At 54.6% G+C, this 27,673-nt stretch overlaps 1 protein-coding gene across 1 annotated transcript in view; it reads right to left on the bottom strand.

Moving 5' to 3' along the window:
- ZNF516 (zinc finger protein 516) overlaps positions 1 to 21,203 on the bottom strand; it is a 62,217-nt gene extending 41,014 nt beyond the window's left edge. The window contains exon 1 of the mRNA XM_039236421.1: positions 19,561 to 21,203. Coding sequence (XP_039092352.1) covers positions 19,561 to 21,190 — 1,630 coding nt within the window. The 5' untranslated portion in view covers positions 21,191 to 21,203. The remainder of the gene's footprint in view (positions 1 to 19,560) is intronic.
- Between the last annotated feature and the right edge of the window lie 6,470 nt (positions 21,204 to 27,673).

The raw sequence follows: 27,673 nt of genomic DNA, 5'->3' as shown, positions 1-27,673 counted from the left end.
CAAAACCATACTACCCTCTGCCCTTACTCTGAACAAATTCACTTTAAAGTTTTTTCTAACAGGGTTTTAAAGACCTGCATGTACATATACACACGTATTCCCAAATAATTAAATAAGCTAGATCATTCATTATCGTTTGACTTTCAGCATTACTGACTGATGGCTTAGAATCCTGCGGCAGAAAATCCTATTTATTCTGAAACAAGTCATTGTCCTTTTTATTTCTGCAGTAGCGTACCAGTATGCACTTAAGACTTCATTCCAAAAAATGATCCTAAAGTTGGCGTGCTAGATGTGATTTTCCTCATTCAGAGAATTTTTTTTGAAAGTTTAAGTTTTAAAAGTTAGCTGATCATGGGGCGAACAGCCCCTCACCATATATATACCCCCAGCGGTGAAGGCAACAGTGTGTATATGCAAATAGGCTTCGCATACCTGACGATCTGTATACACGTATAAACGGTAGGGTTTTAAACACTCATTTCAGTTCCCACGACCAACGAGGTCAATTTGCCAATGAGTCAATAATCTACCAGCAACAACCTTCTTCAACAACTGGAAATTAAATTCACCGATTGATGCTAACAGTAAGCTGATCCCAACAGGACAGCCTTCCACCCCGAGTGGGGGGTGAGTGTCAACACAGGGCACCTAGCGCGGTATGCTGAACGGCCGCATCCCACTGAAGGGGAAGGAGAGATTCCAGAACAGACAGCGCCAACTCGGGAATGAGATCCACTCCGCAGGGGACACTGCAGGAAAGGACTGAGAGCGTCTGAGCCGGAAACCATGCTTGGGTCCCGCTGGGGGTGGCCAGGTCTGCGGGAACAGTGAGTTCCTATGTGCCACACAGCAGGGAGCACCCCCCCCCCACGCCTGCCCTGTTGAGGCAGAGCCGCTGACGCTCCCAGACCCCCGGCCTCGACGACGGGTCTATCCTTGGGCACAGCTGATCTGGGACGATCCGCCTGCTTTAGACGATGTCAAACGCCATCAGTTTCCCTATTAATGACCAAAGAAAAGATCTAAGCTATCCAAATTTACGGTTCAGGGATTTGGAGGGTTTTAGTCAAACGTTTAATCCTGTTTCAAATCCTAAAACCTAATCGAAGCCCAAACTAAGCCCAAACGAAGTCCAGCTAAGAACACTGGAGTTCGGATTCTTGCCACAGCTTCCAGAAACGGTAGTCACCGGCCCTGGATACTTCCCATCCAGACTTCATCTGAAACATCTGAATATCTGAGCAGTAAACACAAGACCCTCTTTAATAAGCATATGTCGTGATTAAGACTAAGGTTTAAAGTCTCATATGAACTATAGCTTTATAACTTTTATTGTTGGCAAAAAAAAAAATCTATGAAAATACACATCTCCTTCCTGTTCTTAAATACTGCCTCCTTCCTGAGTTGATTCTAGACACACACACACACACACACACACACTCTCTCTCTCTCTCTCTCTCTCTCCTTCTCCACTCTCCCTCCTCCGAATCCAATGCAGTGCCTCAATCTCAGATCACAGGTGCTGTGAACAAGCAAACAAGAAGGAAAGAAACACGCAGGCAGGAGTCTTTTGCGGCTCCCACGCTTGGCAAACAGAGCCTGTATGCCCTCTGTAAATAACTCCGAAAATCCAGGGTCAGGACGGTCTGTGATACGGAGAAAAAAAGATTTTCCCAGTGCTCCTCAGTGGCAACCATTTGACGGAACTTGGCTAACGCTCTCGGGGGCCGCCTGTGAACCCTGAGGGCTTCCACTCTGGAACAATCCGAGTGGTTCTTCTGGTCTCTGCCCCCAACTTCAAAGAGCAGGCTCCCCCTCCTCCCCGCATGGGCACCCGGCTCGGGGCACGATGTTAGCCTGCACCCTTCTCCTCTGCACCCCCTGCCCTTTCAGATTTTATTAACCCATGAAAACGTGGAAACCAAAGCGATAAGGGCGACTCCGGGAACCTTATGAAACTTTTAAAATCTGAAAACTCTTCTGGCTTGACCCAGTTTGAAAACATTCATGAATCGTGTCTCTCCTGACCGTACCCACAAGCCGGGCGTCAATCCCTCCAGCGCAGCTCTGTTTTACCATTCAAAGAGGTGCAGAAGCCAGTGACAATTTTGTCATCTTAGGCGATCACCACAGCGGTCCTTCATGGAAACCTGCTAGCATACAATTTACTTGGGATTTCTCTGCTACTTAAGAGCCAAGAAGTAGCAAAACTTGAAAGGATTTTTTCTCTCCCTTTTTTGACGTAATCACTTATATTAATTGGTAGCCTTCAATTAGAGAAACAATTGCATTAAAATTTTTCTTCTTATTCCTAAAAAAACTCACAGTTCCTTTTGCAGAATTACTGAGGTCACTGATTTTCAGTGTAAATGTCAGAAATTCCTAAGTCAGTATTTACATCATCTCAACCTGGGAAGAGGATTTAAATAAACATTTAAATAAACAAAAGACAAAAAAGTGAACAACTATCTTTTTACATTTTTTTAGGGTTTATATTTATTTCTGAGATAGATAGATACAGAACATGAGCAGGGGAGGGGCAGAGAGAGAAGGAGACACAGAATCCAAAGCAGGTTCTAGGCTCTGAGCTGTCAGCAGAGCCTGACGTGGGGCTCAAACTCATCAAACCACAAGATCATGACCTGAGCCAAAGCTGGACACTTAACCAACTGAGCCCCCCAGGTGTCCCCATTAAATGTGAGACCCCACAGCTTTGCCGGTTTTCAAGACGCGGAACAGCCCAACAAATACAACTGTGGATGCTTAAAATCAAATTATAAGCAGCTTGTTGATAAAATCAAGTCAGTAAAGTACAGTATTTTTAAATTTCTCTTTCTCAATGTTTTGCAATTTCTTTTCTCAATATTTCACTACTGGGCATGACGCCTTTCACTAAGGGTAACTCGCCCAGATCACTGACTCAAATAAGCTATGAAATGAAAAACAGGAGGAAAAAAAAAAAGATTGGGTTTCTCAGATTCACCCTACATGTGAAAAAAAAAAAATGAGGATGGAAACAAAACTCTTTCAGCAACAGCTTCATTTGAAATGTAATTAATCTCTACTTTCCCCTTGGAAACCTTTAAGACAATGCTAAAGGCAAGAGGAAAAAGAACAATCACGTTAGAATGTATCAAGGATTGGGGCACCTGGGTGGCTCAGTTGGTTAAGCGTCTAACTTTGGCTCAGGTCATGATCTCATGATATGTGAGTTCAAGTCCTACGTCAGGCTCTACGCTGACAGCTCAGAGCCTGGAGCTGCTTTAGATTCTGTGTCTCCCTCTCTCTCTGCCCCTCCCCCGCTCATGCTGTCTCTCTCTCTCAAAAATAAATCAATAAATCTTAGGAAAAAAAAAAAGAATATATCAAGGATTCAGCTGTGACACCAAAACCGGTAACAGGAGACGGAGTCTACTAGCAGGTGAGGACAGGGTCACCTTCTGCTGGAGACGAACACAGACACGCGCTCTGGACAGCAGTACATGAACACAAAGAAGGGTGGGGCCCCGGGGACCCCGCTTCCTCCAGCCCGTGACAGAGCCAGCTGGCGTCAGCACCCACGTGGACCCGGAGGCATGTGGCTGTCCCACAGCCTCACCTGTGAAGCACATGCTCCGGGAGAGGCTGTCGCTAGGTCGCAGCCGCCCTGCAAGCCCGGGGAAGAGCTACAGCCCGGCGTTCGGCGCCCCGGCCAGTCGGCTGTCCCGAGGCGCACATCAGGCTGTACCCCCAAGGCCGTGATCTGCCAAGTGTTCAGAAGATCCGTAAAACCATTATTCCCCAGATGTGTGCAGGTTACATGAGCACACAGCGCCCGCAGGGTATGAACCTACCAACTGCACATGAAGACCGCAGACGAGAAGTGCCTAGAAAATACAGCGGGACCAAAGTACCAACCCGGTTACCTGTGGGCAGCGACCACACGTGCTCCCTCCTTACCTGCATCCTCCACGGTGACTAAATCCACGCATTCCAGGCACTACAACGAACAGAGGGACCCACAAGAACACGCACAGTGAAAGTTCCCGTCATCTCAGAAACGCGGCCTCGGGGCGCCCGCTACGCCCGCCCCGCGTGCCAGCCCAGCGCGATTCCACGTGGCATCTCACAGCTGAGACCCGGAAAGGCAGCCTGCTGAGCCGGTAACATCGGAAAAGCACCAGGCACAGCAGGAAGCCCGGCCCCCTGAAGTCAGGGTCAAGTGCGTCTCTCACCTGTGTGAGTGGACAGGTTCCGTGGGGCCTGTGTATGGCAGCGGGGCAAGAGGGTTATGTTTCTGCACGGAAAACCCCAGATACCTGCACAAATATTCTAAATCTGAGACGTGATCCAGAGAAGTCGGCCACACAATCAATTCGTGTGCCTATAAAGTCTCTGCTCCCCGCACCATGACTGCACCTGACAATGTGGGGGAGGGGGCTAGGTGTACCTCCGGAACGCGTTATGTTCTTTTTTAAAAAAGGTACTTATAAGCTAGTTATTTAAAACTAAAAATGCTTTTTCATCAGAAAATTTTACACCTTGTAGTTAAGCTCCCAGACTAGTCCACGAACGTGGACTTGCACAGCAAAAGCACCAGGGGTAACCGAGGTTCTGGGCTTCTGCAGACCACAATCTTTTGAAAACACGAGTACCAGGCTTGCTTTAAGTCTGGAACGCAGGTGACCCCCCAAAGGAGATCCGCAGAAGAGAACCCAGAGGCAGGAGGCGTGGCTGACCCGAGCACCTGTACACGGACCGTTTCTGATCACTCCCGGCTAATGGAACAGTTCGAGTTCCCTTTTCAGGGACCACCGCGCCTCAGCCACGCGGTTCTCACGTGCACCGCCCACGTTCAGGGACGAGTACAGACCCGGAAACGTTTAAGAAAGGACGGCGATGGAGAAGGCGTTCAGGAAAGGGAGCCAGAGACACAGCCTGAGGTGACCTTCGGGCCATCCTCAGCCTGAAAGCCAGCGGAGGGACCACAGGCATCCTGGCGGGGCAGCTCTGGGCCCGCCGCTGCCTCCCGCCTCCCCCCGCAGACGGCCCGGCGGGAAGTCAGAGGCCCTGCGGGTGACGGAGACAAAGCTGGCCTGTCCCAGGTGAGGGCTTCGGGAGGAAGAGCAGGTCACAGGTCCCTGGCGGCACCCGGGGCTGTCGGGCTCCTCCGTGTCTCGGACTCCACAGAAGCCAGTCGGAGGCCCCGGTGAGCTCTCACTTCGTAAACCCGCCACCAGGTCCCTCCCTCCGCCCTCGGGACAGCCTGCCGCACAACCTGAGGGCGGCCGGGAGGGCACACTGGGCGCCCGGGGCCCGCACCCCGCGGTGCTGGTGTCTCAGAGCGGCGGGCGGGGAGGGCACACCCCTCCTTGCGCAAAGTGTTACCCAGGCTGTGCCAACGCTTCACATTTCTTTCACTTTACTTGTGATAAAAAAAGCATACGTGGTGCCAGAGAACACATACTTTCAAAGAGAAAAAGGGTTTCCACAGACCTTGGTCACACCTGGGCTTTCCTGTGTCCTGAGTGGATCAAAGTGTAGAACTGCGGCCACGTTAAAGGAAGACTGCTTTTTAACCTTGAAGATTAACACACCAGATTATCAATGACTGTTACTGTTATCTCAGGTAAAGCTACGGCTACGTGAACAATTTAAGTAAGGCTCAGGCCGTGCTGCTCCGAGGGGTCCGGACGGAGAGGAGGCAGGCCCGTCCCCACCAGGCAAGGGGGTGCCGCCCGCCTACGGGGCTATGTCCCCACACCCCCACTGGGAGGAAAGGGTGGAACCCCAGGCTCCCCACCCAGCACCCCACCCCCCGGTCCACTGCCGCGCCCAGCCTCTGGGGACCACACGGGAGCAGGGCCAAACCCAAGGAAACGTGACGGGACAGGGGGCCACTGTCCCTGGAGACCCAGGGTTCAGGGGTGCAGGTCAACACAACGGTTAAAACGAGCGTGATCTCAAATCAAAGTGGCGAGTGCGGAGGTGGTTTGGGGCCTGCGGGAGCCGCGGAGACCCAGCACGCAGACGGGTACGCGGAGGCCGCTGCAGGGGTGGAGAGGGCTCGGCGGGGGCGGCCGTGGGGGGGGGGTGGAGCAGGGAGCAGCGCGTTTCGAGCCGGCCGAGGAAAGGACGAGCTAAGACGGTTAGAAACGTAGGCAGTAGAGGAAGACCGGAACCTCGGCCTGTTTCATGTGACAAGCCAGGACGAAGAACACCACGCACGGCATCTCTCCCTGCACCTGAAGGAGGGCCAGGTGTCCCCTGAAAATCCCACTTCCCCTGCAGCTCTGAGCAGCTAACCGTCTGGCCGCCCGGAGCCTGCACGGAAGCCCAGAGAGACTCGGGGACAGCAGGGCCCCTCCCCACGGCCGCGGCACCGTCGGGTCCAGATCGGTCAGAACACGACTCCCGTGACAGTGACAGTATTCCCACGCGGTCACTCCAGTGGAGGAGGCAGGTGCGAGTCCCCATGAGGAAAGGAACCACGGGCCATCCTACAAGCTCATATGGGACCCGCTGCCCGGACCACACGCTTGGGAGAGAAACACAGTGTGAGGTCCTTCCCGCACACACGTTCCCGCCAGTGCCAACCGCATGTGACCCGGCAGACACAGCCCCAGACGCCCCCGTAGGCGACAACACAGCGCAGGAGGTGTGTTGGGGGGCGTGCTCACCTCCAAAAGGCATTCAGGTGAGCTGAGGACCTTCCACCCACGCACAAAGGCCTTATCTCAAAGACATCAGGCTCCAGAACCTTCTATTTCAATTACAAACCCATCTTTTAAAATAGACTTACGATCTCTTTGCATAGTCTGTGCGGCTGGGATGAACAGGAGGGCCCAGTTTCCACAATGTTCTCATCTGCGCCACGGGATCTACAACGAACCGGCTGGTGAGTCTTCTCGGCTCAACACCGGACAGCCAGCTCCGCAGATGATTTCCCGTGGATGTGTCTTCACACATATTCACTTAGCATTTGTTTAAACCAAAACTAAATAAGGACACATCACACGCAGACAAAATCAATGCAGAAGCAGAAAGAATCTGTCACCACAGGAACCACGCCACAGCCGACTTCTTACACCACTTTGGGGGACCCAGAGGCCATCATGGGCCACCCCTCTCCTATTCCTTGGGAAGACCACAGCCTAGCGATCACGTGCCGCTGGGACCACAAACCGTTTCTCCAGGCCTCAAGGACGATCTGAATAAAGGATTCTCGGGTCTCTTTTTACCTCGAATAAATGAGAGAGGCCCACACACATGACCTGGGTTTCGCGGGTCAGGGCTCAGGTCTTATTAGGTTTGCCAACGTCCCCCAGAGTGAGGGAAAGGCTGAGGCCCCCATGCCACCCGAGGGTCCTGAAGTCCCCATGAGCACAAGGGGCACTGACAGAGCCGCGGCACCCAATAGCACCCATGAAACTGCCAATAAAACAGAACTTTCCAGTCTGACAACCGACTCCTGGGCCAACAAGGCACGGTCTGCAGCATTACCCACCACTCGGGGTGGCAGACACTGGAAGGAAACGCCAACCACCAAGGTCCCCCACCCTGCACACACACCCAAACAGAGCAGGGCACCCCGACTCACAAAGCAGAATACAACCGTGCGTGTTAGAAGATGCTACAGCACTTCTCTAATCAAGCACACAGACCAAGATTAATTTTTGTTTGCTCTTGAATCCCTTTGTCTACAAGCACAGTCCTGACCTCAAGAGCACTAATACACGTGCTTAAATGATCGACAAGTGCGAACTGCAGACAGAGAGCAAACGCCACCACGGCCCCTCCTCTTCCTCAGCTCATGATTCTTGGAAGGCTCACTGCATGCGGGGAGGGAGCCAGCAACCCCAGGCTGTTGGTAAACAGGCTTGAAGCAGCCACCCAGCAGGCCCGGACACGAGAACAGACGCTTCCCGCCTGCACGGAAACAGCAACCTGCCCAAAATGATTCACCAGGACGCTCTCCAGGCGAAAAAAGGGATTCTCCGGGTAACCCGAATTTCAGACAAACGACAAGTAATTTTTAGCACAAGCACGTCTCAAATATTACAAGAGATACACATATACTAAAAAAAAGTTTGTTCGTTGTTTATCTCAGACCCAAACGTTAACAGGTGTCTCCTATTTTTTCTTACTGAATCTGGCAACTCCGACTTGTTCTGATATAAAGCACATCATGTGAATGAATTATTTCACGTGAAGCACACTGTGAGTCAGACACACTGTAAGTACTGATGTAAACAGATGGACATTATGTATGAAGAGAAAATTATTTCCCATGTATACGCAGCAGTATCATCTGCTCTCTGTGAAGAGCGGAATGTATTCACGGGCAATGGGGGAGAAGATGTGACCTTCAAAAGACACAACCCACAGGCACATAACGACAGTCTGCAGCAGGCGGGGGCCTCTGGGACCCCAAGCAGAGGTCCATGTGCGGCTCCCGGCGGCGTGGTCCAGCCCTTGCCTGGGCAGGCTGCAACACAGCGCCCCGCTGCAGGTGGGGGGCCTGGGGCACAGCTTGGCTGCAAAGGGGAGGGTCAGGGCCACCCAGGAACAGAGAGAGCACAGGCACAGCTTGAGGACGCACAGAGCACATCCCCGCCCCCTCCTCCAGGAAGCCTCTGGCCTCCCCTCCCCGCCTGAGCACCAGCACCAACCTGGACTCACATCTTGGCTTCCACACCCTCACCGGTACGATCTCGAGAAAGCCTCCCTGAACTCTAATCCTCAGAGACTATCACCTAGCCTGCTGGGTCACGATGCAGGTTAACCGAGCCTTGCAACGCTTGGGTGAAGAAGTGGCCCGGGGGACGTGTGTATACGGTAAAGCTGCTATTTCAAGTGTATAGAATCAACACTGATGTTGGGTATGGACAGAAATGAGGGAAAAAGTTAAAACTGCCTCACAGGATCCGTCGACAGCTCCACGTGGACTCACGGAATGTGCAATAAGCAAATGGGATAAAGCAAACGAGGTGTATTCGATGAAAACACAGTGGGGTAGGGAATGTCTAAGTCCTGTGTAAAAGCCATAAAGAAAAAATGAGCAGCTCTGACTTTTTAGGACTTGTACAGCAGACGACGTCCTTCGGTCCAGTGGAAAGTGGGGGAGTAAACAACGAAAGATTCATTCCCACGACGTACGAAGAACCCCTATGAGTTAACACGAGGACAAACACCACGTTCTAAGAATGGACAAGGTGTGCGAACAGGGAAATCGCGCGAGGAGCGCAAGTGGCCAGCAAACAGGGAAATATGCTTACTCCCACAGAAGCCAGAAAAATGGAAATTAGGGCAATAAAAAAAATAGACACTTTTCTTCTTTCAGATGGGCCACTGTCGACGGTTTGTAATTCCCGGCACGACTGAAGGCGTGGGGCAGTGCCCGTGGTCGTGGGCTGCTGGCGGATCGGGGGCCTATCCCAACCTAGCTGGCCTTGTCCACCGAAACAGAACACCTGCAAACCCCTCGGACCAGCCATGTCACTGAAGAAGCTGGTCTCGAAAATCTCCCCAGTGCTCTCCATGATCTCTGTTGCCAGCAAGTTCCCTGCAGCACCGTCTGCAATGATAAAACTGGAACATCCAGCAACAGGCAAATCACTGCGATCCTGTGACACTTTGAGGCAGTTCACGGGTCAGGATCGACATGGGTGACTTCCAAGACGTAGCGCTATATGGAAGACAGGATAACCGTTTCAGGTATCTCGGCAAGAAAACATACGTGTGCACATCCACTAGCACATGTAAGTCCGCTCAGAAGGCCTGGAGAGGACAGAGCCGAAGTCTCTCCGGGAGGTGAGGCAGCTGAGGGAGCGGCGGTCGAGGGGGACTGTTATCTGTGCACAGAGGCTCTGGCCCGTTGGCGGTCAGCTTGTGTTCGAGAAAGACCCGCAGAATTTTTGAAGAACAGAATTCTCGAGTCAGCAGCGGGAGCACAGCCTGGTCCGGCCCGTGCCACGTTCCTGCCCATCTGCCCCCGCTGTCCCCAGGAGGGATGCGGGGCTGGGAGGCAGCCTCCGGAGAAGGGACAGCCGGGGAGCAGTCCTAAGGCAAGAAACCTGGGTCCAGGGGCCCGCAGTTGCCCTGGAAGGCCCTCCCCCCCCGCCCAGGGGCACAGGAAGGAACTGAGATGCGACAAGGTCACACTGCAGCCTGGGCAGAGGGGTGGGCCTTCCCAGGGGTAGGCTCACGGGCACTCCGTTCCTGGTGCTTCTACGGCCAATGGCCACGGTCTGGGACTCTGTCTCTGGCCTGGGGACAGAAAAAAGAAGGCAAGGACAGTGTCCTCTGAGACCAGACCTATAGCCACGTGTGTCCACTGTTCCCAAAGTCATACGTCTCCCTGATCCTGGGTCTCTGGGGTTACACGATGCCTGGATTCTGCACTGCCCACCACCCGTCTGACTGGAGGGGGGGGCAGCACAGGGGCTGAAGGTGAAAGGACACAATGGCCTGTGGCCAGCTGTGTGGGTGGGCGGGGGTTGCTGAACCAGTGGGTGCCGGGAAGTCACGGCCAGTGCATCACCTCCACCCAGACGCTCTATGTCAGCTCACAGGGACGGCACAGCTCCAAACACTCCTACAAACATCCACAGCAACCCCCGCCCCATCACCTCTTAAAATTCAAAGGAAAAGATCGTTAACTCAAGAAGGGGCGTGGGGGGAAGAAACAGAGAAATTCTGACCTAGAATGGAAAAGAAACGTTCAGAACGGGCTGTTCGGAAGGTAGTAGGAGCTCCAATGTCTGCCAAGTGCGTCCGGCTGGCGAGCTAGTCCTGCAGAAGGGGTTCTATCTGATTGTATCTATCCGTAACTGACTCGCAAGCACGATGCCCTTTAGTAAGGGGGTTTCAAAACAACATCAAGAATTTGTGTCTCAGTGGTGTATAGGCTTATCTCCATGGAAACTGCAGACACTGGGCGTACAACCTGTCCAGAACTTTCTTCGCGTTCAGTCCCCAAAATCTGCCATCGGAACTTTGCAAATTCCTTTAACGCCGAAAATTCAGGAACTTGGGAAGTCTTCTTTTGGTGACACATGGAACGGCTTTTTGAGGCTCTCACTGATCCTTCTCCACCAAGTAAGGACTTTACAATAAAAATAGCTTTTAAGGGCTTATGCCTCGTTTTCAACCTCACGGCCATCTCCCACCGTGCTTCATCATTTCTGAAAACATGGTGCCTGATATTTCTTTAAGATGAAAATCTTCATCCACTACCATCAATTTCTAATCTAACACCAAAATGACCTGTAGAAATCATGTCCTGTGAACTGTGTGGTCGTCAATTTCTTAAAAACCAATAATATTAGAGACTAGTCTTGTATCAAAGGCATGATGGCCCCGGAAGTGGAAAACGGAAATGACCGCTTTGATATCACAAAGAACGTTCTCCAGGTGTCGGGGCCAAACACCGAGCTGCCCGAGCGCTCTCCCCGGAACCAGCCGCCCGAGTTCACGGGCAGGAGCAGGCCGGTCCCACGACTTCCCGGGAAGGGGAGGTTCCAAGCGTCAGGTGCAGCACCCACAGGACGTCCCACAGGATGGCGGCCCAGCGGGGTGCCACTCGGTTATCACTTCAGAGGAGAGATTTTCATAACCAGTGAGGGCATTAAACAAAAACGATCATCGCAGTCCCAGATTTGATTCACGGTGCCGAAAGTAATCACTCCGCAGTCAGGAGAGGGCACACGAGTAAGGCTCGGGGCGGGCGCGCTTCTACGAGCACACGTCTGCCAGCCCGCGGTCAGCCCACGTGCCTCGCTGCCCAGAGACGATACCTCTCTCACATCAGCGGCCGCCTCTGTGAATACATCAGGAGGCAGGCATCCTTCACACGGACGGGACCAGCTGGCCTCTCACAGAAGCAGGTAAGACCCAGGCACGCAACCATGGCCTTCTGTCCTCTCTCCGGAGAAGACGCCGCCTCACTTTTCAATTCCAGTAAAAGGCAGATCTAAACCTGCGATCTGTCTGGACATGCAAAGATGATGCAAGCTGCGTATGGAACCGTGTTCACGAATACGGATGCGGTCAGCAGCCTAACACGGCCCCACCAAACCAACCACGGCCCCACCAAGAATTGGCCTCAGATAAGGTCCAGCACACAAGAAATTAAGGAACATCAGAAAGATGGAGAAAAAAAAAAAAACCACTAAACTTATAAATGAAACATGAAGACCTATGCCAAAGATGGGCACACAACAAAATCACTTTCCAAATAAAAGCTACACGCTTGAAGGAGAGTCTAAACTCACCGAACAACTCAGCGTGCCCACGCGGCGCAGCCCACCAAGCAGAACACACGCCAGGCAGTGGTCACGGGGCAGGGAGGTCCTCCTCCCCAGCATGCTGGGCCCCAGACTTCCTGGACGGGACAGGAGGGCCCTGCCTGTCCCAGGTCACGCGGGTGAGCCGCTCCCTGACCAGCCACCGCCTGCAGGCATGGGACTGCCCTTGGAGGGCGGCTGGGGTGCCGTGCCCAGCACCTGTGCTGAATGGCAGTGGCCGGGGACACGACGCAGGGAGGCGGAGACCGCACGGCGACCTCGGTCACTGCATCCCGAGCCAGGCAAACACGGTGGCAGGTCTGGGGGAGCACAGCTGCGTGCGTGTCCTCGGGCGCTGGGTACCAGGCAGGCCCAGGCCCCCTCTGCTCCGCGTGCATGGCAGGGACGCTCCGGAACCAGGCTGCACAGCAGGCTGGCATGGCAGCGCCGGAGTCCTGAGAAAGGCAAGCCCCCAAGTCGTGACCCTAAGTCTGACACTGGCCAGAAAGGACACAGAAGCAGCCAACTCCTGCCACCCCAGGAGGCCACAGGGCTGGGCCACGTCCACACGGCTCTCTCCTGGAAAGCTCCAAGGTGCACATTCATGGGAATACTCACTCCCAGCCCAGCCTTCACTGTGGTCAGCCCAGTGACACAGTGACAGCCCACGGTCGCAGGTAGCGGGACACGCAGCAGCGGTAAGCACAGTGCGCCGGGCGACATCGCCCCTGCGGGATGTGGTTCTCTGCGCGGCCCCTGCAAGCCCACAGGGAGCGTGAGGCGTCCCGGCGCAGCCACCAGCCACCGCTCCGGTCACACCTGCAGCGGGTCGGGCGGGACCAAGAAGACACAGCACCCACCCTCACTGGGATCACCAGTCAGTGGAGGCACGGACGCGAGGTCGGAGTCTGAACTGGAGAAGACCCAGAGCTCCCTCCCACCCACGACAAACCCCAGCCGGCATCGTCCACACCGCAGACGAGGAAACCTCAACCCGGCAGGGCAGGGACTGACGCTTCAGAATTCAGGACATGACGCAAAGGCAGAAGAGGCTGAAAAGCCGTTACGTATGAGATGAGCTCCTACAGGCTTAGGCGAATGCGGGAGCGTCGTTACTTCTGGCTTTAGGGAACGCCACTCAGTGGTTCCCACAAGCAGGCTCCCAGGTGCCAGATGAAGCCAGCACCTGCCACCGAGAGCACAGCCGGCTGCCCCCACCTCGTCCCACCCATGGCGCCAGCCTCAGCGTCCCCCAGGGCTCCAGAGCCCTGGACGGGGAGACTGGACAGTAAGGGGTCCTCCGTGCAAGAGGTGAACCACAGCCTGGCCTCTGATCTCACGTGCCTTCCACGGTCACACCCCATATAGCTCCAGGCAAACACAGATCCTTCCTTGTACCTCAGTCTCCTTCCTGATAACATGGGGGGGCGGGGGGGAACAGGCTAACCACCTCTCAGTTCCCTCCCAGCTCTAAAATCCTGTGATCCTAACGTGTGTCAAAAAATAAGAGTCAGACAGAGAGAATCAAGTGTTTGAATTATGCGAACAAACCACAATGTTTGCGTGCGTCTGTTTTACCATAACGGGTACATATGCCCCATTTATGTGTGTCTCTGTGAGATGAAGAAAGTCCCAGAGTATAAAGTCTGGTCCTTTCACAGTGCAGTAAATCCGTTCTGGAAGGTGGGGGAATGCGACATTCTGCTCAAGCAAATATTAGCACGCACGCCATGCACAGACATCAACAATCGAAGAATAAAAACATAATCAATCATGCCTAGGAGACACCTTTCTCACTGTAATTCAGCTATCCTCCGATGACTGAGGAAGCGCCCCAGGGTGGGGGGCCCATCGTCCGTATCTGGGGACAGGTGCAGACACGGGGTGGCTTCCGGCTGCCAAGACCACAAGACATTCTGCGCTCGGCTGTGCAGTTTTCTTAAAGACCTTCGCCGCGCTTTCACACTAAATAAGAATGGAACAGGAGGGCTTCCCACTCCTAACCAACCGCTCAGTATCCGGCACGGCGTAAGCCCCGGAGAGATCTGTCACCGCTCACGCGCTGCTCAACCTGCCAGGCTCTCCGGCTCTATGCGGACAGCAGGGCCCCTCTCACCAGGCGCCACCCCGGTGTTGCCTGTGGCGTGTGTGGCCCTGCTGGAAACAAAGCGTCGGGAGAAGCCACGCGGCGGAGAGCGCCTTGCGCTTCACGACCTGGCACGTAACACCAATGTCACAGCAGGTCACTCCGCACTCCCTGTGCGGTCATCGGTCTGTGGACATCTGTTAGGGAATACTGAAAATGACCTCCGGGTTGCCAGAGTGATGGAGCAACTGAGCAAAGCAAGAATGAATGAACCGCCTGGGTACTCGACTGATTTTTAGGGTTATCGATCCCACGAGCTCGTCTGGAACAGAGCACCCCCAGACCCCCCAGTCCCCCAGAATTCCCACTTCCTGCATCCACCCGTCGACGATTTGGCTCTGGGACTGAACTTCCCCAGATGAGCTTGCTTTCCTCGCAGCCCCTGGCCCACCCACCCCATAAACCGCATCTTGTCACGTCCCGTCTACACCTGGGCTTCCCCTGTTCTCCCCTCCCTGACCCACAACTGCTCGGTCTGCTCTATCAGGCTTTGCCTCTTGCTGCCGCCAAGGCTGAAGTCCTAAGTGGAGACAAAAGTCCCTCCCACCCACTGAACTGGTGTCGGAGGCCAGGACCGTGTGGGGCTGCGACGCGGGCCTGGGGACACAGGCCTGGAGTGGACGTGGCCGGACGCACGGCGGGACAGCGCACTCCACGAGTGCTCTTTCTGCTCCACATGGAAGGGACCTCTGAGAGTCAGAAGTAACACAAGCTGCCCATGCCCGTGGGGGCCGCAGCTGAGCCCGCACGCACAGCGACCTCTGTCAGCTACTCCACCGCGGGTCCCGTCACAACGGGTAGACGCACAAAACCACTTCTTCCGAGGCTGCCCTGCTGAAGAACGGAGAAGGGCTGTGTACCCCTCCACCAACTGCATGACCGAGGCAGGCCCTCCTCACCCACCCGGGCACCGCCACGGGCCGCCAGCCGGTCCCACGGCATGTTCTCAGCTCACACGCCACAGTTACAAGACCAGGGACTTCCTTCAGTAATGATGGCAATGAGATGGACCCCCCCACAAGTGACTGGTGGCCCGGAGGGGGCAGGAAGCAGAGAAAGCAGGGCAGATGGGGACTTTTCTGAACTAAATCTGTCTTGTCCTTTAATTATCTTTCCTTTCCTTAACGGTACTGCTGAATTCTGGAAACTCTCTCCTCAATTTTTCAGGCTGCAAAGAATACATGTTCTGCGCCTCTTCTAGGAACTGGTTCTTCCATTCGGTTGAGCATAAATAAATCACAAATCTGTAATGATCACCAGTATCTGTGATTTCATAGGACTTCCTCTGAAAGTTGGGCCTTTACTATCAATTAAAAAGTTCTACAGGGGGAACTGGGGGAGGCTCAAGAGATCACGGATCTGATGTGACAGCAGACTTTAGAATGACCAGAAATGGTCAAAACCGAGGTAGCCACGTAAGTTTTAGCAGAAGCAATATGCAAATAAAAGGTAGGAACAAGCGGGGCTCCTCGGTGTTTTGCCCAAATGCAGGCCCAGACACGTGATGGCCCACGGACCAGACAAGGCTACCCAGGGGTGCTTCTCACAGCAGCAGAGCCAGGAACCAAACCCTTCAAGACACACTCACTGAGGGTCTGCCATTCCCAGATCACCCCCGCGCCTTCTAGGCGGAATTCACTTTGGCTTCTTTGCGCGTGAAAGAACCGTCCGGTCCTCACAACGACCTCGAAGCGCCCTCACTCTGCTCGGGACTCAGAAATGTTCATTTTTATAAACTTGAATTACACATCCTTTCAATGCTCCTCTTCCCTAATTAAAAGGTTTCATTTTTTTTGTGAGCTCCAAAAGTGTACTTTCTATCAGCATCACGTCACTCTCCCCACAAAGGATTAAATCTAGCTCCGTAACGTATTTTAGATTTCACTGAATTTTATTCACTACTTTGTCCTGTCGCCATCTTGGTCAGTACTGAGGGCTGCCGGAATGCAGTTTTCTGGGGAAATGAAGGTAATGTGACAATCAGAGCTTTCCACACGAGTTCATGGCAACACTCAACAAAGAGTGTATCATGACGAAAAGGCCTCCTTTAATTAATCTGATGGTGGAAAGTTTCTCTAGATCCAGGAGCAGTGTTCGAACCCATTCCTGGAAGTGAGTAAAACTATGTCACAACGGGGACTTTCCAAGAAGGGTCACAAAGACAGGAATCCTAACTGTCAACTCTGCTGCCACCAGGAGCCAGGTGCACTCTTAAAGGAACTGAGGCACTTACTGTGGGCTCTCTCTTTTGTCCTCGCTTCCCACACATTTCCTCTTAACGCTTGTAGCCAGTCATCTAAGTTCTGGGAGAATTTTAAGTTGCCTACGTGTTTAAAGACTGAAGTAATCTTTTAGTAACAGTGAAGTTGAGCAGTTTCCAAAGTCGTACATATCTTCTAACGAAAGAAAGGCTGCAGATCAAAACAGAGGATTCAAAATACCCATCTGCTTTTCCAAAGTCCTTAGCCAAACCCTGCAAAGGAGAGTGTGTGAGCAGTAAAGGCATCTCGCTCCTTAAAGAGCATCTAGGAAGCAGCGGTGTAACGCCCAGGCCAGGCCGGTAAAGGCCTGCTGAGCCTGGACAGTCTGTGGTTTCTGAAGGAAACACTCTGCCCTTTTGAGTCACAAAACGTATGGCATGCTGACCCACAATGTTCTTTATGCGAGGGTCACGACGTGAGACTCCTTCTCCAGGTTCTCAATAAGCTACAATACTGTGGAGTCTACTGTCAACTTGAACTCAACTAGGATACACAAATTTGTTACAGAATCCTCTAATTATCAAACTTCTCAGAACACAAATCACATGGGGACCCCTGGGTGGCTCAGTCCCTTAAATGTCCAACTCTTAATCTCGGCTCAGGTCATGATCTCCTGGTTCCTGAGATCAAGCCCCATGTCGGGCTCTGCGCTGACAGCACGGAGCCTGCCCGGGATCCTCTCTTTCCCTCGCACTCCGCTCCTTCCCCACTTGCACACATGCTCACTCTCTTTCTCTCTCTCTCTCAAAATAAACTTTAAAAAAGTAGATCACATATAGAAAATACACATAATCTCATTAAGAAGTAAATGATAATCTCAAATTCAACAAATCAGAGATGGAAAAAAGTCCAATTTAGGGGCGCCTGGGTGGCTCAGTCGGTTAAGTGTCCGATTTCAGCTCAGGTCATGATCTCTCAGTCTGTGGGTTCGAGCCCCGCATCAGGCTCTAAGCTGACAGCTCAGAGCCTGGAGCCTGTTTCAGATTCTGTGTCTCCCTCTCTTTCTGACCCTACCCTGCTCTCTCTCTCTCTCTCTCTCTCTCAGAAATAAAAAAAAAAAAAAGTTCAATTTAAAGTGAAAATCATTCGATCCTTCTAACACTGTGATTTTCAAAGTACTGCTGAATTAGCTTACTATTAATTATTTGACAACCATCACAAAAGATGAGGGAAAAGCTCCAGGGTTTTCTGAAAATTAAACATAACTGTCTTCAATGTGGGAAAAAAAAAGGATTTCGTCCTAACCTAGTATTTTATCCAGTGTGTTCTCCAAAATGGTCATAGTGTTATTGGAATACAATCAGTAAAATCCATGGTTACCAAAACTTTTTAAAGAGGAAAACCGAGAATTTGTCTTCAAAGCTTGGGTTCACCAGGTCTTATGTGACAATTGTAAGAAGAACCTGAAGTTCACAAATGAGCAGCGCGTTTGCAGAGAACGCTCCTGCTGCTTCCTGCAGGGTAATGAGTATAAGAAATGAAACGAGAAACAAGGCCCAGCGCACAATGTGTTATTGTTCGTTTATCTGTGCACACGTGGGAAGGGTGTGCACAGAGTCAGCACAGGCTTCTCCACAGGATTAGAGAAACAACTTTTTCTCTGTGCTTTTATTGACTCAATATAATTTGATTGTATGAGACTCTCATATAATACACTATATAAACCTGCAATAAACTCTATTCCGAAGATTTTGCTAAATGCCTAATAAGGAAAAAAATGACAGATGTGTGTTTTGTTTTGGAAAAATGCACAAGGGTCGTTCTCCTCACCACAGAATATAAATAGCCCTGCCGAGGCACTGGAGTGTTCTGTGTCCCTGGCCTTTCAGGTAAGAGCAACATCCACGAGCCCGTTTCCAGGGAGAAAGAAAAACAGCCCTGATTACGCAGAGAACGTTACAAGTTCTGTAACTGAAACATCACCTTCTGCTAAAAAGAAGTGCCCAAAACAAAAAATGAATAAAATATCTAAATGCTTAAGATTTATAAAACGCAGGAAAACGACAAAAACAAAGCAGGCCAAGCATCTTTAAATATTTACATAGCTGCTACTGGGAAAGTAATCTGTTCCAACGAGCCATCTCCAAACCCACAGGGTCACTTGAATCCAAGGAGATTAATTATAACTGCACACCAATTTGAAGTTACTCTTTTACTCACTGTCTGGGGCAAAGGACAAAAGCAGAGAAGAGTTGTGCGTGCGAGCGTGCGCACCCCCATGGCCCACGGGGAGGGGAAAGGCCCGGGACGGAAGAGGAAGAGAAAGACCCACCTTGGAGGTGCCCCCTCACCTGTTCTTTGCTCAGGAATGACTAATGCTTCCGAGAGACGTTAACTCAACAGGCCAAAGCTGTTAATTAACGCAATTCCATTCGGGCAGTCGGCAAGAGGCGGGCACCTGTCTGCACCCACCTGCCAAGCTCCAAGTATATACTGGCTAGGTAACACCTGGGTGTGGGGCCACCTGGGTGCAAAGCTACCCGGGCCTGGGATACCTGGCCAAGGGCTACCCAAAAACAGGGTTACCTGGGCACTGGGGCCCCTAGGTAAGGGACTCCCTGGGTCTGAGAAGCCAGGCCCCCAGGGTGCAAGGCTGAGCGGTGACTACCTGGGCCTGGACCTCCTGGGCTGAGGGCTGCGGGGTCAGAGGGCCACCTGAGCCTGCACTATCTAGGCACGTGTTCCCTGGGCACTGGGCCTCCCTGGGTTCAGGGACACTTTGGGAAGGGCGATCCAGGCACAGGGCGGCCTGGGCCGGAGATACCGGGGCTCTGGGATCTCGGGACATGGGCCCATCGGGGTGCGGGGCTCCCCCGAGTCACCCAGGTTCAGGGGTCCCCGGCCCGCACTCCGCGAGCCCAGCCGCCCGGGCGCACGCGCTCACCTGGTGCCGGGTCGACCGCACCCTCCTCTCCGCTCTCCTCCGCAGCCTCGTCGGCCAGGCCGGAACCCGGGGAGTCGGCGGCGGCGCCGCAGGCCGAGCCCGGGCTGCTGGGCTGCGAGGCCGAGTCGCCCTCGCTGAGCGAGCCGCAGCGCGCCCGCGGCGCGCGGTCCCCGGCGGCGTCGCGGTCCCTGCGCGCGCGGCGGTGCACGCGGGAGTGCAGCACCATCTGGTGGTACGTGCGGAAGATCTTGCCGCACTCGAAGCACTCGGACGACTTGCCCTGGCCGGCGGGGACGGCGGCGCGGCGGCTGGGGCGCGCGGCCGGCCGGGGGTCCGGGGGCCCGGGCGCGGGGTCCCCGGGCGCGCCCGCCCGCTTGCGCGGCGGCCCCTGCGCGCCCGCGTCCGGCTCGCGCCTGCGCTTGTCCGGGCTCACCAGCACGTACTCGCGCCGCTCCCGGTCGAAGGCCACGTCCCCGGCCGGCGCCTCGTCCCACGCGCCGTACTTGAGGCACTCGGCCGGCTCGGCCACCTTGCCGCGCGTGGCCAGCTGCCACGCCTGGTAGCTGCTGACCGGGTCCAGCTCGGCCACGCGCCGCCCCGCCGGCCCGCGGGCGGGCGCCCCGGCCACCGCGGGCCGCAGGTTCAGGCACCGGAGGAAGAGCCGCTGCGGGTCCGGGGGGCCGCCCTGCCCCGCGGCGGCGCCCTCGGCGGCCTCCGCGCGGCGGTGGATGGCGTTGTGCGCGTTCAGGCTGTCCAGGTCTGTGAACAGGTTCCCGCACTTGGCGCAGACCTCATAGAGGGACAGGCCGGCCACCACCGCCTCCTCCTGCACCACGTCGTTGATGGTGGCGACCGGGTCGCCCTCGCTCCGGGGCCTGTTCTTGCTCCCCGCCCGGGGGCCGTGCGCCTTCATGTGGTTCTTGAGGAACCAGGGCTCCTTGAACCTGCGGCCGCAGATGTGGCAGCCGTGGTCGAAGGAGCCCCGGTGCTTCTTCATGTGGGCCTTCAGGAACCAGGTCTGGCTGAAGGCCTGGCCGCACACCTCGCAGGCGAAGTCCCCGGCGGGCGGCTCGGGCTTGCCGGCCTCGGGGGCGGCGTGGGCGCCGCGCGGCAGCTGCGCGCGGATGTGGTCCTTCTCCACGTGGCTCAGCAGCGACTCCTCCCGGAGCGTCACGTAGCTGCACAGGCGGCAGCGGAAGGGCTTGTGCGCGCGCTGCACGTGCTGCTCCAGGTCCTTGCGGTGCGGGAAGCGGCGCTCGCAGAAGGAGCAGGCGGCGGCGCCCTCCGCGTCCCTGCGGCCGCCGTTCAGGATGCGGTTGCAGGCGGAGGTGCTCCTCGTGGGGCTGGCGCAGCCGGCCGGGCCCTGGGGCGCGCGCGGCTCGCCGGCCTCGGGCTCGGGGCCCTGCACCAGCGTGCCGGTGCGGTGGCTGCGGATGTGCATCTTCAGGTTGCCCTTCTGCGACGCGCGGTGGTCGCAGTACGGGCACTGGTAGGGCTTCTCCCCCGTGTGCTTGCGCATGTGCTGCGACAGCGAGCTCTGGAACGGGAAGGCCTTGCCGCAGATGCAGCAGCGGTGGCTCGCCGCCCTGTCCGCGTCCGCGTCGGCGCCGGGCTCGCGGCTGCGCTCCATGGCCGCGCGGGGCCCGCGGGCGCTCGGCCGGCGCGGCGCCGCCTCAGCGCTGCATCTCCCGACGCGGCCTCGGCCTCCCGGCACCGCGGGCGGCTGCTACCCGGACGGCATGGCGGGCGGCGCACCTGCAACACAAGAGACACGCAGATCTTAGGCACGCGGCTTCCGGGGCGGGGGCCCAGCGACACCCTCGGGCGCGACGGGCGCCCTCCTGGAAGGGACCGCTCCGGCCCCAGTTAAAGACGACACGACAAAAATCCAAATCGACGCGCAAGCAGCCCCTTTGTACTAGTAATAAAAAAAAAAATTTTTTTTAAGGCCATTTATTTTTGAGAGGGGAAAACCGAGCACGAGCAGGGGAGACACTGAATCCGAAACCGGCTCCAGGCTCCGACCCGTCGGCCCAGAGCCCGACGCGGGGCTCGAACCCGCGAACCGTGAGATCATGACCTGAGCCGAAGTCAGATGCCCAACCGACTGAGCACCCAGGCGCCCCTCAAAGTCTAATGATTAAACAATTACTGACGATTGTGTGCTAAATCATTAAAATAAATAACTGTTGGGGTGCCTGAGTGGCTCAGTCAGTTGAGCGTTTGACTCTTGATTTCCGCTCAGGTAATGATCTCGTGGTGTCGTGAGTTTAAGCCCTGTGTTGGGCTGTGCACTGAACACGTGTGTAGCCTGCTTGGGATGCGCCCTCCCCCTCCCCCTCCCCCTCTCTTTCTGCCCCTGCCCTGCTCTCACTGTCATAGTCTCTCTCAAAATGGGTAAATAAAAAAAATTTTTAAGTAAATAACTGTAAATGACTGGACACTAAAATAACTTTTGTCCAAAAGATACCAGATCTTTAAGGAGAGACTGGGGTGGGTGAAGGGTGAGAAACCCAGGCCACAGAGGGAGCAGAGCATGCGGGAGGGGCCCAAGGGGAAAGGGCACAGAAAGATCAGCTCACACCTCCCTGTACTGTTGCGTTTAGGTGTTAGGAACACGAGTCTCTGGCTAAGAGCACAGGTGATTCAGTGGGAGAGGCGACCGAGTGCAGAAGCAGACCCCTGAGCTGGCGCACGGTCTATGCTCGGGCCGGGCGGCCATCCCTTCCAGGTGAACGTGGCGTGAGACCCAGCCTCTCAGAGGAAGCCCGGACGCCACGGCCCCTTCCCCCTCCCGTCCTGTCCCTGTCCTCTGGCCCCATCGCCCCAGCCCCGATCCCGAAAAGGCACCCTCGGCTCTGGTGGCAGGTCTGAGTCCCAGTCCCAGTGCGGGGTACCCTCCAGACCCCGGGAGTCATGCAGCACCGCCCCCCGCCCCCCTACTTCACCAGAGGTCGGACTGCCATAGTGCCTTCCCGGGGAGGCCATGTCTGCCTCCCTCCGGTGACAGCGGGTGTCACACTGGGCGGCACCGTCCAGCCCGTGGTCATCCCGGCTTCCAGGGCGTGTTTCCAGCACTCTACACAGGCAGAGGCCAGCCAGGGAAGGCGGGTGCCCGGCGCTGTGCCCACTACCCACACAGCCAGAAGGCCAACCTGAGCACCTGTAGGAAGCCACCTAATGGGCCCAAGACAGTACGCGCCAAAAAGCAATCATCTGCAGCAAAAACGGGAATTTCTATCTGACTTGTGATACGGAGAATAAACAAAACAGCGAGCCAATGAGAAAGGATGGAGAGGGTCAGGCGTCTTCAGGATCCCAGTCTGATGGCTTCGAGAGGAGGCGGGGCCACGGCTCCCCTGAGACGTAGTCTGTCCATCCCTCTTACCTCCAAGCACAAGTCATTGAGATAAGGATTCCGAGGGTCTCCCTATGGGGCGGGAAGGGACGGGGGACGTCAGACTTGTCCCAAGGGGCACCCGGTTGGGCACATTTTCTTTAAAATCAGCCAGGACGCGTGTAAGGGAAGCCATGTGTTTACAGACTTACAACCTCATACGCACAACGAACCCGGATTACAGCATTTACAAAACATGAAGACGTTGTGTTTCTGCTTCTGAACTAACTCACTAATAGACATTTTTCGCTCACAAGTGAAAGGTTCTCTCCCAAAAGACCCTGGGCAGCGACTCCTGGTCTCCTCTGGGTTGTCCAGCCTGCCACGCTTTCACCAGAGCAACAGAATGGGGGAGCGTCTTCGACACGTGCCAACCAGTATGGCTTCTGAGTCCATTACACTTCCTGCCCCCTTCACCGCCAGGGTGCGTGGTGGTCTCGACGCCTTCTGAACAGACAGTGCAGCTCCTGCCTTCTCCAAACGCCTCCTCCCAGAGGCCCTCGGGAGAAATCTTACTTAGACTATGTGCCCACATCTTCTCCAGGCCCCGTGCCAGCGAGTTTCCCAGGCACCCGCAGAAAGCCATGCAGTCTGAGCAGCAAGCTCGGGAAGGAGGCAGGAAGCAGAGCCTGGCACAGGGACCCTTCACCCTTTATCCTGACGGGCGCACATCCTCTTGCTGAGAGAGAGCCCAAAATTATCAATGACTCCAATAACATAAATAAAAACTCCCCCTAGAACTGGACAAATGAGGCTAACAAGAACAACTCTTAATGACCACGTAAGGTAATTTAAATCACTTTTTCCAAGCTGTTTGGGTCCAGACACAAGTTCTGTATGGCTGTATGGTACTTCTGAGTTTATCAGGCAAGCGATGTGCACACAACCCCTTCTAGCCCACGGTGTATTATATCCCCCGAAATGCCGAATGCAATAAAATATACAAAAGTAGGAGTCAAACAAACTATTTGTAGTCACCTCAGTGACCTAACCTGGGTATAAAAAGCTTATAAGAATTGTAAAGAAATAATTTTACAGAGGGAAAAAAAAAACATGGAAACTGGTGGCTCTGAAATAGTTCTACAGACTCCCCTGGACCTCCCGGCTGGTTGAGGAAGAATATTCAAAGTCAGACAGTTCCCCAGCCCAAGGGGATCAAACAGCCGAGAGCCACTGAGCCCGCGCAGGCGGCGCGAACACACGCACTGGAAATGAAAGCGGATTCTCCAAGTGCGAAGACCGGTTCAGGCCATCAGAAACGCACGCACTGTGGCCAGTTTGTTCCTTCCGTGTGTTCAGCTCCCCCAGGAACAGTGAAAGCCAACGCTTCCAAAGCCGGGGGGCAGCTCAGGGGACCCCGGCCCCAGCACGGGGTGCTGCAGGGTGGGCCCTAGGAGCCCTGCCCCCCATGTACCAGCCAGGTGGCTCACCAGGGGCGACCCTCACAGCCCAGGCTCCTGTCCTTGCATCTCAGGAGCTGAGGGTCACGGAAGGCCCTGGTGAGCGCCTCCTCAGATCGCTGCAACCGTCCACGAACGAGCACTTGCCCGGGACGGGCCTCGCCGCCAACACCAGGCAGCGCCCTGCCCTACAGCGCGCAGGAGGGCGCCAGCTGTGCGCGCGGCCCCGGCCACCGCAGCGGGGGCAGGAGGCTCAGGGGCACCCAGGCCACCGGAGCATCTGCAAGGAGGCTGCTGGTCCCACGGGACGCGGCCGCACTTCCCTTTCCGTCCATCGGGGGCCTCAGTCCTCTGCACATCCAGCCAGGCTGCCATCTTTGCCTGCGGAGGAAGCCAGGGTCCCTCTTCGCTGCTTTCATGCTGAAAGTCTGAGCCCCGACACCCCTGATCCCGGCAGAAGCCTGGACACCTCCCCTCCAGAACCCCCACACTAGAGAACACGGGGTTCTCACTCGGGCTTCCTCCAAAACCAGCCGAAAAGCTGCACCCAAAGCCAACAGGGCCCTACGAGGAAGGCCCCTCACAGCGCCCCAGGCCATCAGCAAAACAAGCTCTTCTTTCTCTTTTGTTTTCCGCTCCTTCTCTGCCCACCCCCACCCCCCACAACCCACCCCGCCGTAAATCCCCGCAGTTTTAAAGAACTTCAGGATCTCACCAAGGGGAAAAGACACCCATGTAGAAAACGGAAAAAATGCTCTCACAGTGGTAACTATTTAAGCCCCAAACACTCCTGTCTTAAGGAAATCATAACGTCAACAAAACTGGCTCCACTTGAAAAAGGTCCACCCGGTGGCCCCCTTCCTGACGCCCACGGTCCACCAGACCGGCAGCGAAGTTTCTTGCAAACCTTTAAAGAAACAGCCAGTGACTCCCTGCAGCTGACTCCTCTTAATCGGCGGCCAAATCAACAGATCTCTGTGATTTTCTTTTCGGCCGCGGGCAAAACTGCTATTTAAGACACGGTCTTCACTTCTTTTCCAAAAAAGAACAAGAATGCTGTCATCAGAGTCCTCAACTTAAAAATGCACCCCAGACAGCCGCCCCAGTTAGGCGGCTTGGGGACACGCTATCAGCCCTCCAGCCTACTGGATTTGCCAGTCTTTAAAACACACACACACACACACACACACACCAGTGTCTGGGATTCTGGAGGGTCTCAGTCTCCCCACATTTATCTTGGTCCCCAGTGGGGCATGGGTCCCCCCTGAACACCACCATGTGATCAAATGTCACACTGCTCCATTCCGGCCACACACGTTTCGGTAGCGAGCTGCCTCTGTTTTGCTCCGGCAGACACACAAGCACACACCAAATGGGATTTGTTGTTCCCACTTTAAGACGATAACGCATTCACCCAAAGATAACGAGAGTCATAAAATGTGTAAATAAATGCTAGCTTCTCGTCGACAGAGCATTCAAGCCTCCCAGCAACACAGATGCTCAGAGGGAAGGGGTGGAGGGGACACCTAACACATGCATGTGCCTCAGCTGACACAGGACAACGTATGTGCCCACATACGTGCACAAACCACAGCCCCATTTGAACACGTATTTTGCCCATAATGAATCGGGTCTGTCACTGTATTACACACTTTTTCCAAGGCTGCAACGGGGAACTTGCCAGACAAGACTGTAATTTAATTGTTTATGCATAAAAATGGCTTGCTGATTAGGGTTTTAAAATAGATTTCCAATGGAATGCTCACTGTGTGTGTGTGTTTCTCTACAGAACAGTTTGAAGCCACTCTTTAAAAATGCTTTATAGGGGCGCCTGGGTGGCTTAGTCGGTTAAGTGTCCGACTTTCGCTTGGGTCATGATCTCGCGGTTCGTGGGTTCGAGCCCCGCGTCGGGCTCTGTGCTGACTGCCAGCTCAGAGCCTGGAGCCTGTTTCAGAGTCTGTGTCTCCCTCTCTCTCTGACCCTCCCCTGCTCACGCTGTCTCTCTCTCTCCTAGAAATAAATAAAAGTATTAAAAAAAAAAAAAAAAGAAAAAGATTTAAAAAAAAAATAAAAATAAAAAAATAAAAATGCTTTATATATTTTTTGAAATGCCATTTAGTAAAAGTGTAATCACATTTATTTAAAAAAAAAAAACAGGTAAAGGTAAAATGTTTATTTAGGAAAATAAAATTGTGTATTCCTAACATGAAAATACACAATAGCGGAGACGGGGAAGGATTTAAGAGGGCAATATGTTCAAGTTGTGAAAATAAAACACGCAGCAATCGTGCAAGCACAGAAGTAAATAAACCACTAGCTGTAAATACACAGCCTGATGTCACACTCTGTGACATGCACAGGCAGCTGAGATGAAGTAACTTGTTCAAGACGCTTACACTCGCTGCAATGGGGATAAATTTACTCTGTGGGTAAACATTTCAACGAATAATTCAGTGCCTAAGTAAGGGTCCCAGGAAATGCGTGCCACACCTAGCACAATGCAGGAAAGGGGCTCTGTGATCCAGTGAGGCCCAACGCTGAGGACCCGGGGTCAAGTCCCCTTGCCGGGCAGTCACTCCCAAAAGAGCGAGCCCTGCAAACCTGCAGCCAGAAGGGGAAGAGAATCTAGAAGAATCTAGAAGCATCTAGAAGCGTCCCGTGAGCCCCACCCCTCCCGGGCAGCCCGAGGAGCCGCAGAGGGAACCTCAGGACTCAACGACAAGAAATGGGTGCAGGTTCGAGACACCCACAGGTCGAAAATGCACAGAAAACCATGTACTGTGGGGACCTGCTGGGCAGGTGGACGCTTCCAGAAGAGCAGGGAGGGACGCGATGACCTGCATGGACAGGAGCGGGCGTGGTATTCCAGGTAACTCGAGGCTCCTTCGGGGATGCAGGGGTGCGGCAAAGCCTCATCTAGAGGTGAGTGTGACCCCCGTTGGCAGGGACCCAATTACACATCCTGGGGTGGCCCCAGGCTCCCACCTCCCCCTCACCAACACCCAGTGTCAGACGCTGACCTGCACAGGCCTGACACCCGCGTCCTTCACCACTCCTGCTCTCACATGAGGCCCAAGTTCCCGGACGGGGCCTCCAGGGGCCCGAGCCCCAGCGCCGCCAGATGTGTGTCCCCCGGATGCACACACACTTACCTCTGGGCCTCACACACGCAGTTGCCACCCACCTTCCCACCTCACCTGACCCCTGACTGGGTCGGAATCCCCTCCCCACACTTTCTGCATGGCCCTGGCCCTACCCCGGCACACGTGTGCACGTTACAATCACCGCCTCTTTCATTGGTCACTTGTGTGTTAGA

The sequence above is a fragment of the Hyaena hyaena genome, unplaced genomic scaffold (assembly GCF_003009895.1).
Source record: "Hyaena hyaena isolate Hyena2069 unplaced genomic scaffold, ASM300989v1 scaffold_110, whole genome shotgun sequence".
Classification (NCBI taxonomy): domain Eukaryota; kingdom Metazoa; phylum Chordata; class Mammalia; order Carnivora; family Hyaenidae; genus Hyaena; species Hyaena hyaena.
The sequence above is the reverse complement of the archived record's forward strand: the minus strand, read 5'-3'. Positions and strand labels throughout refer to the sequence as shown.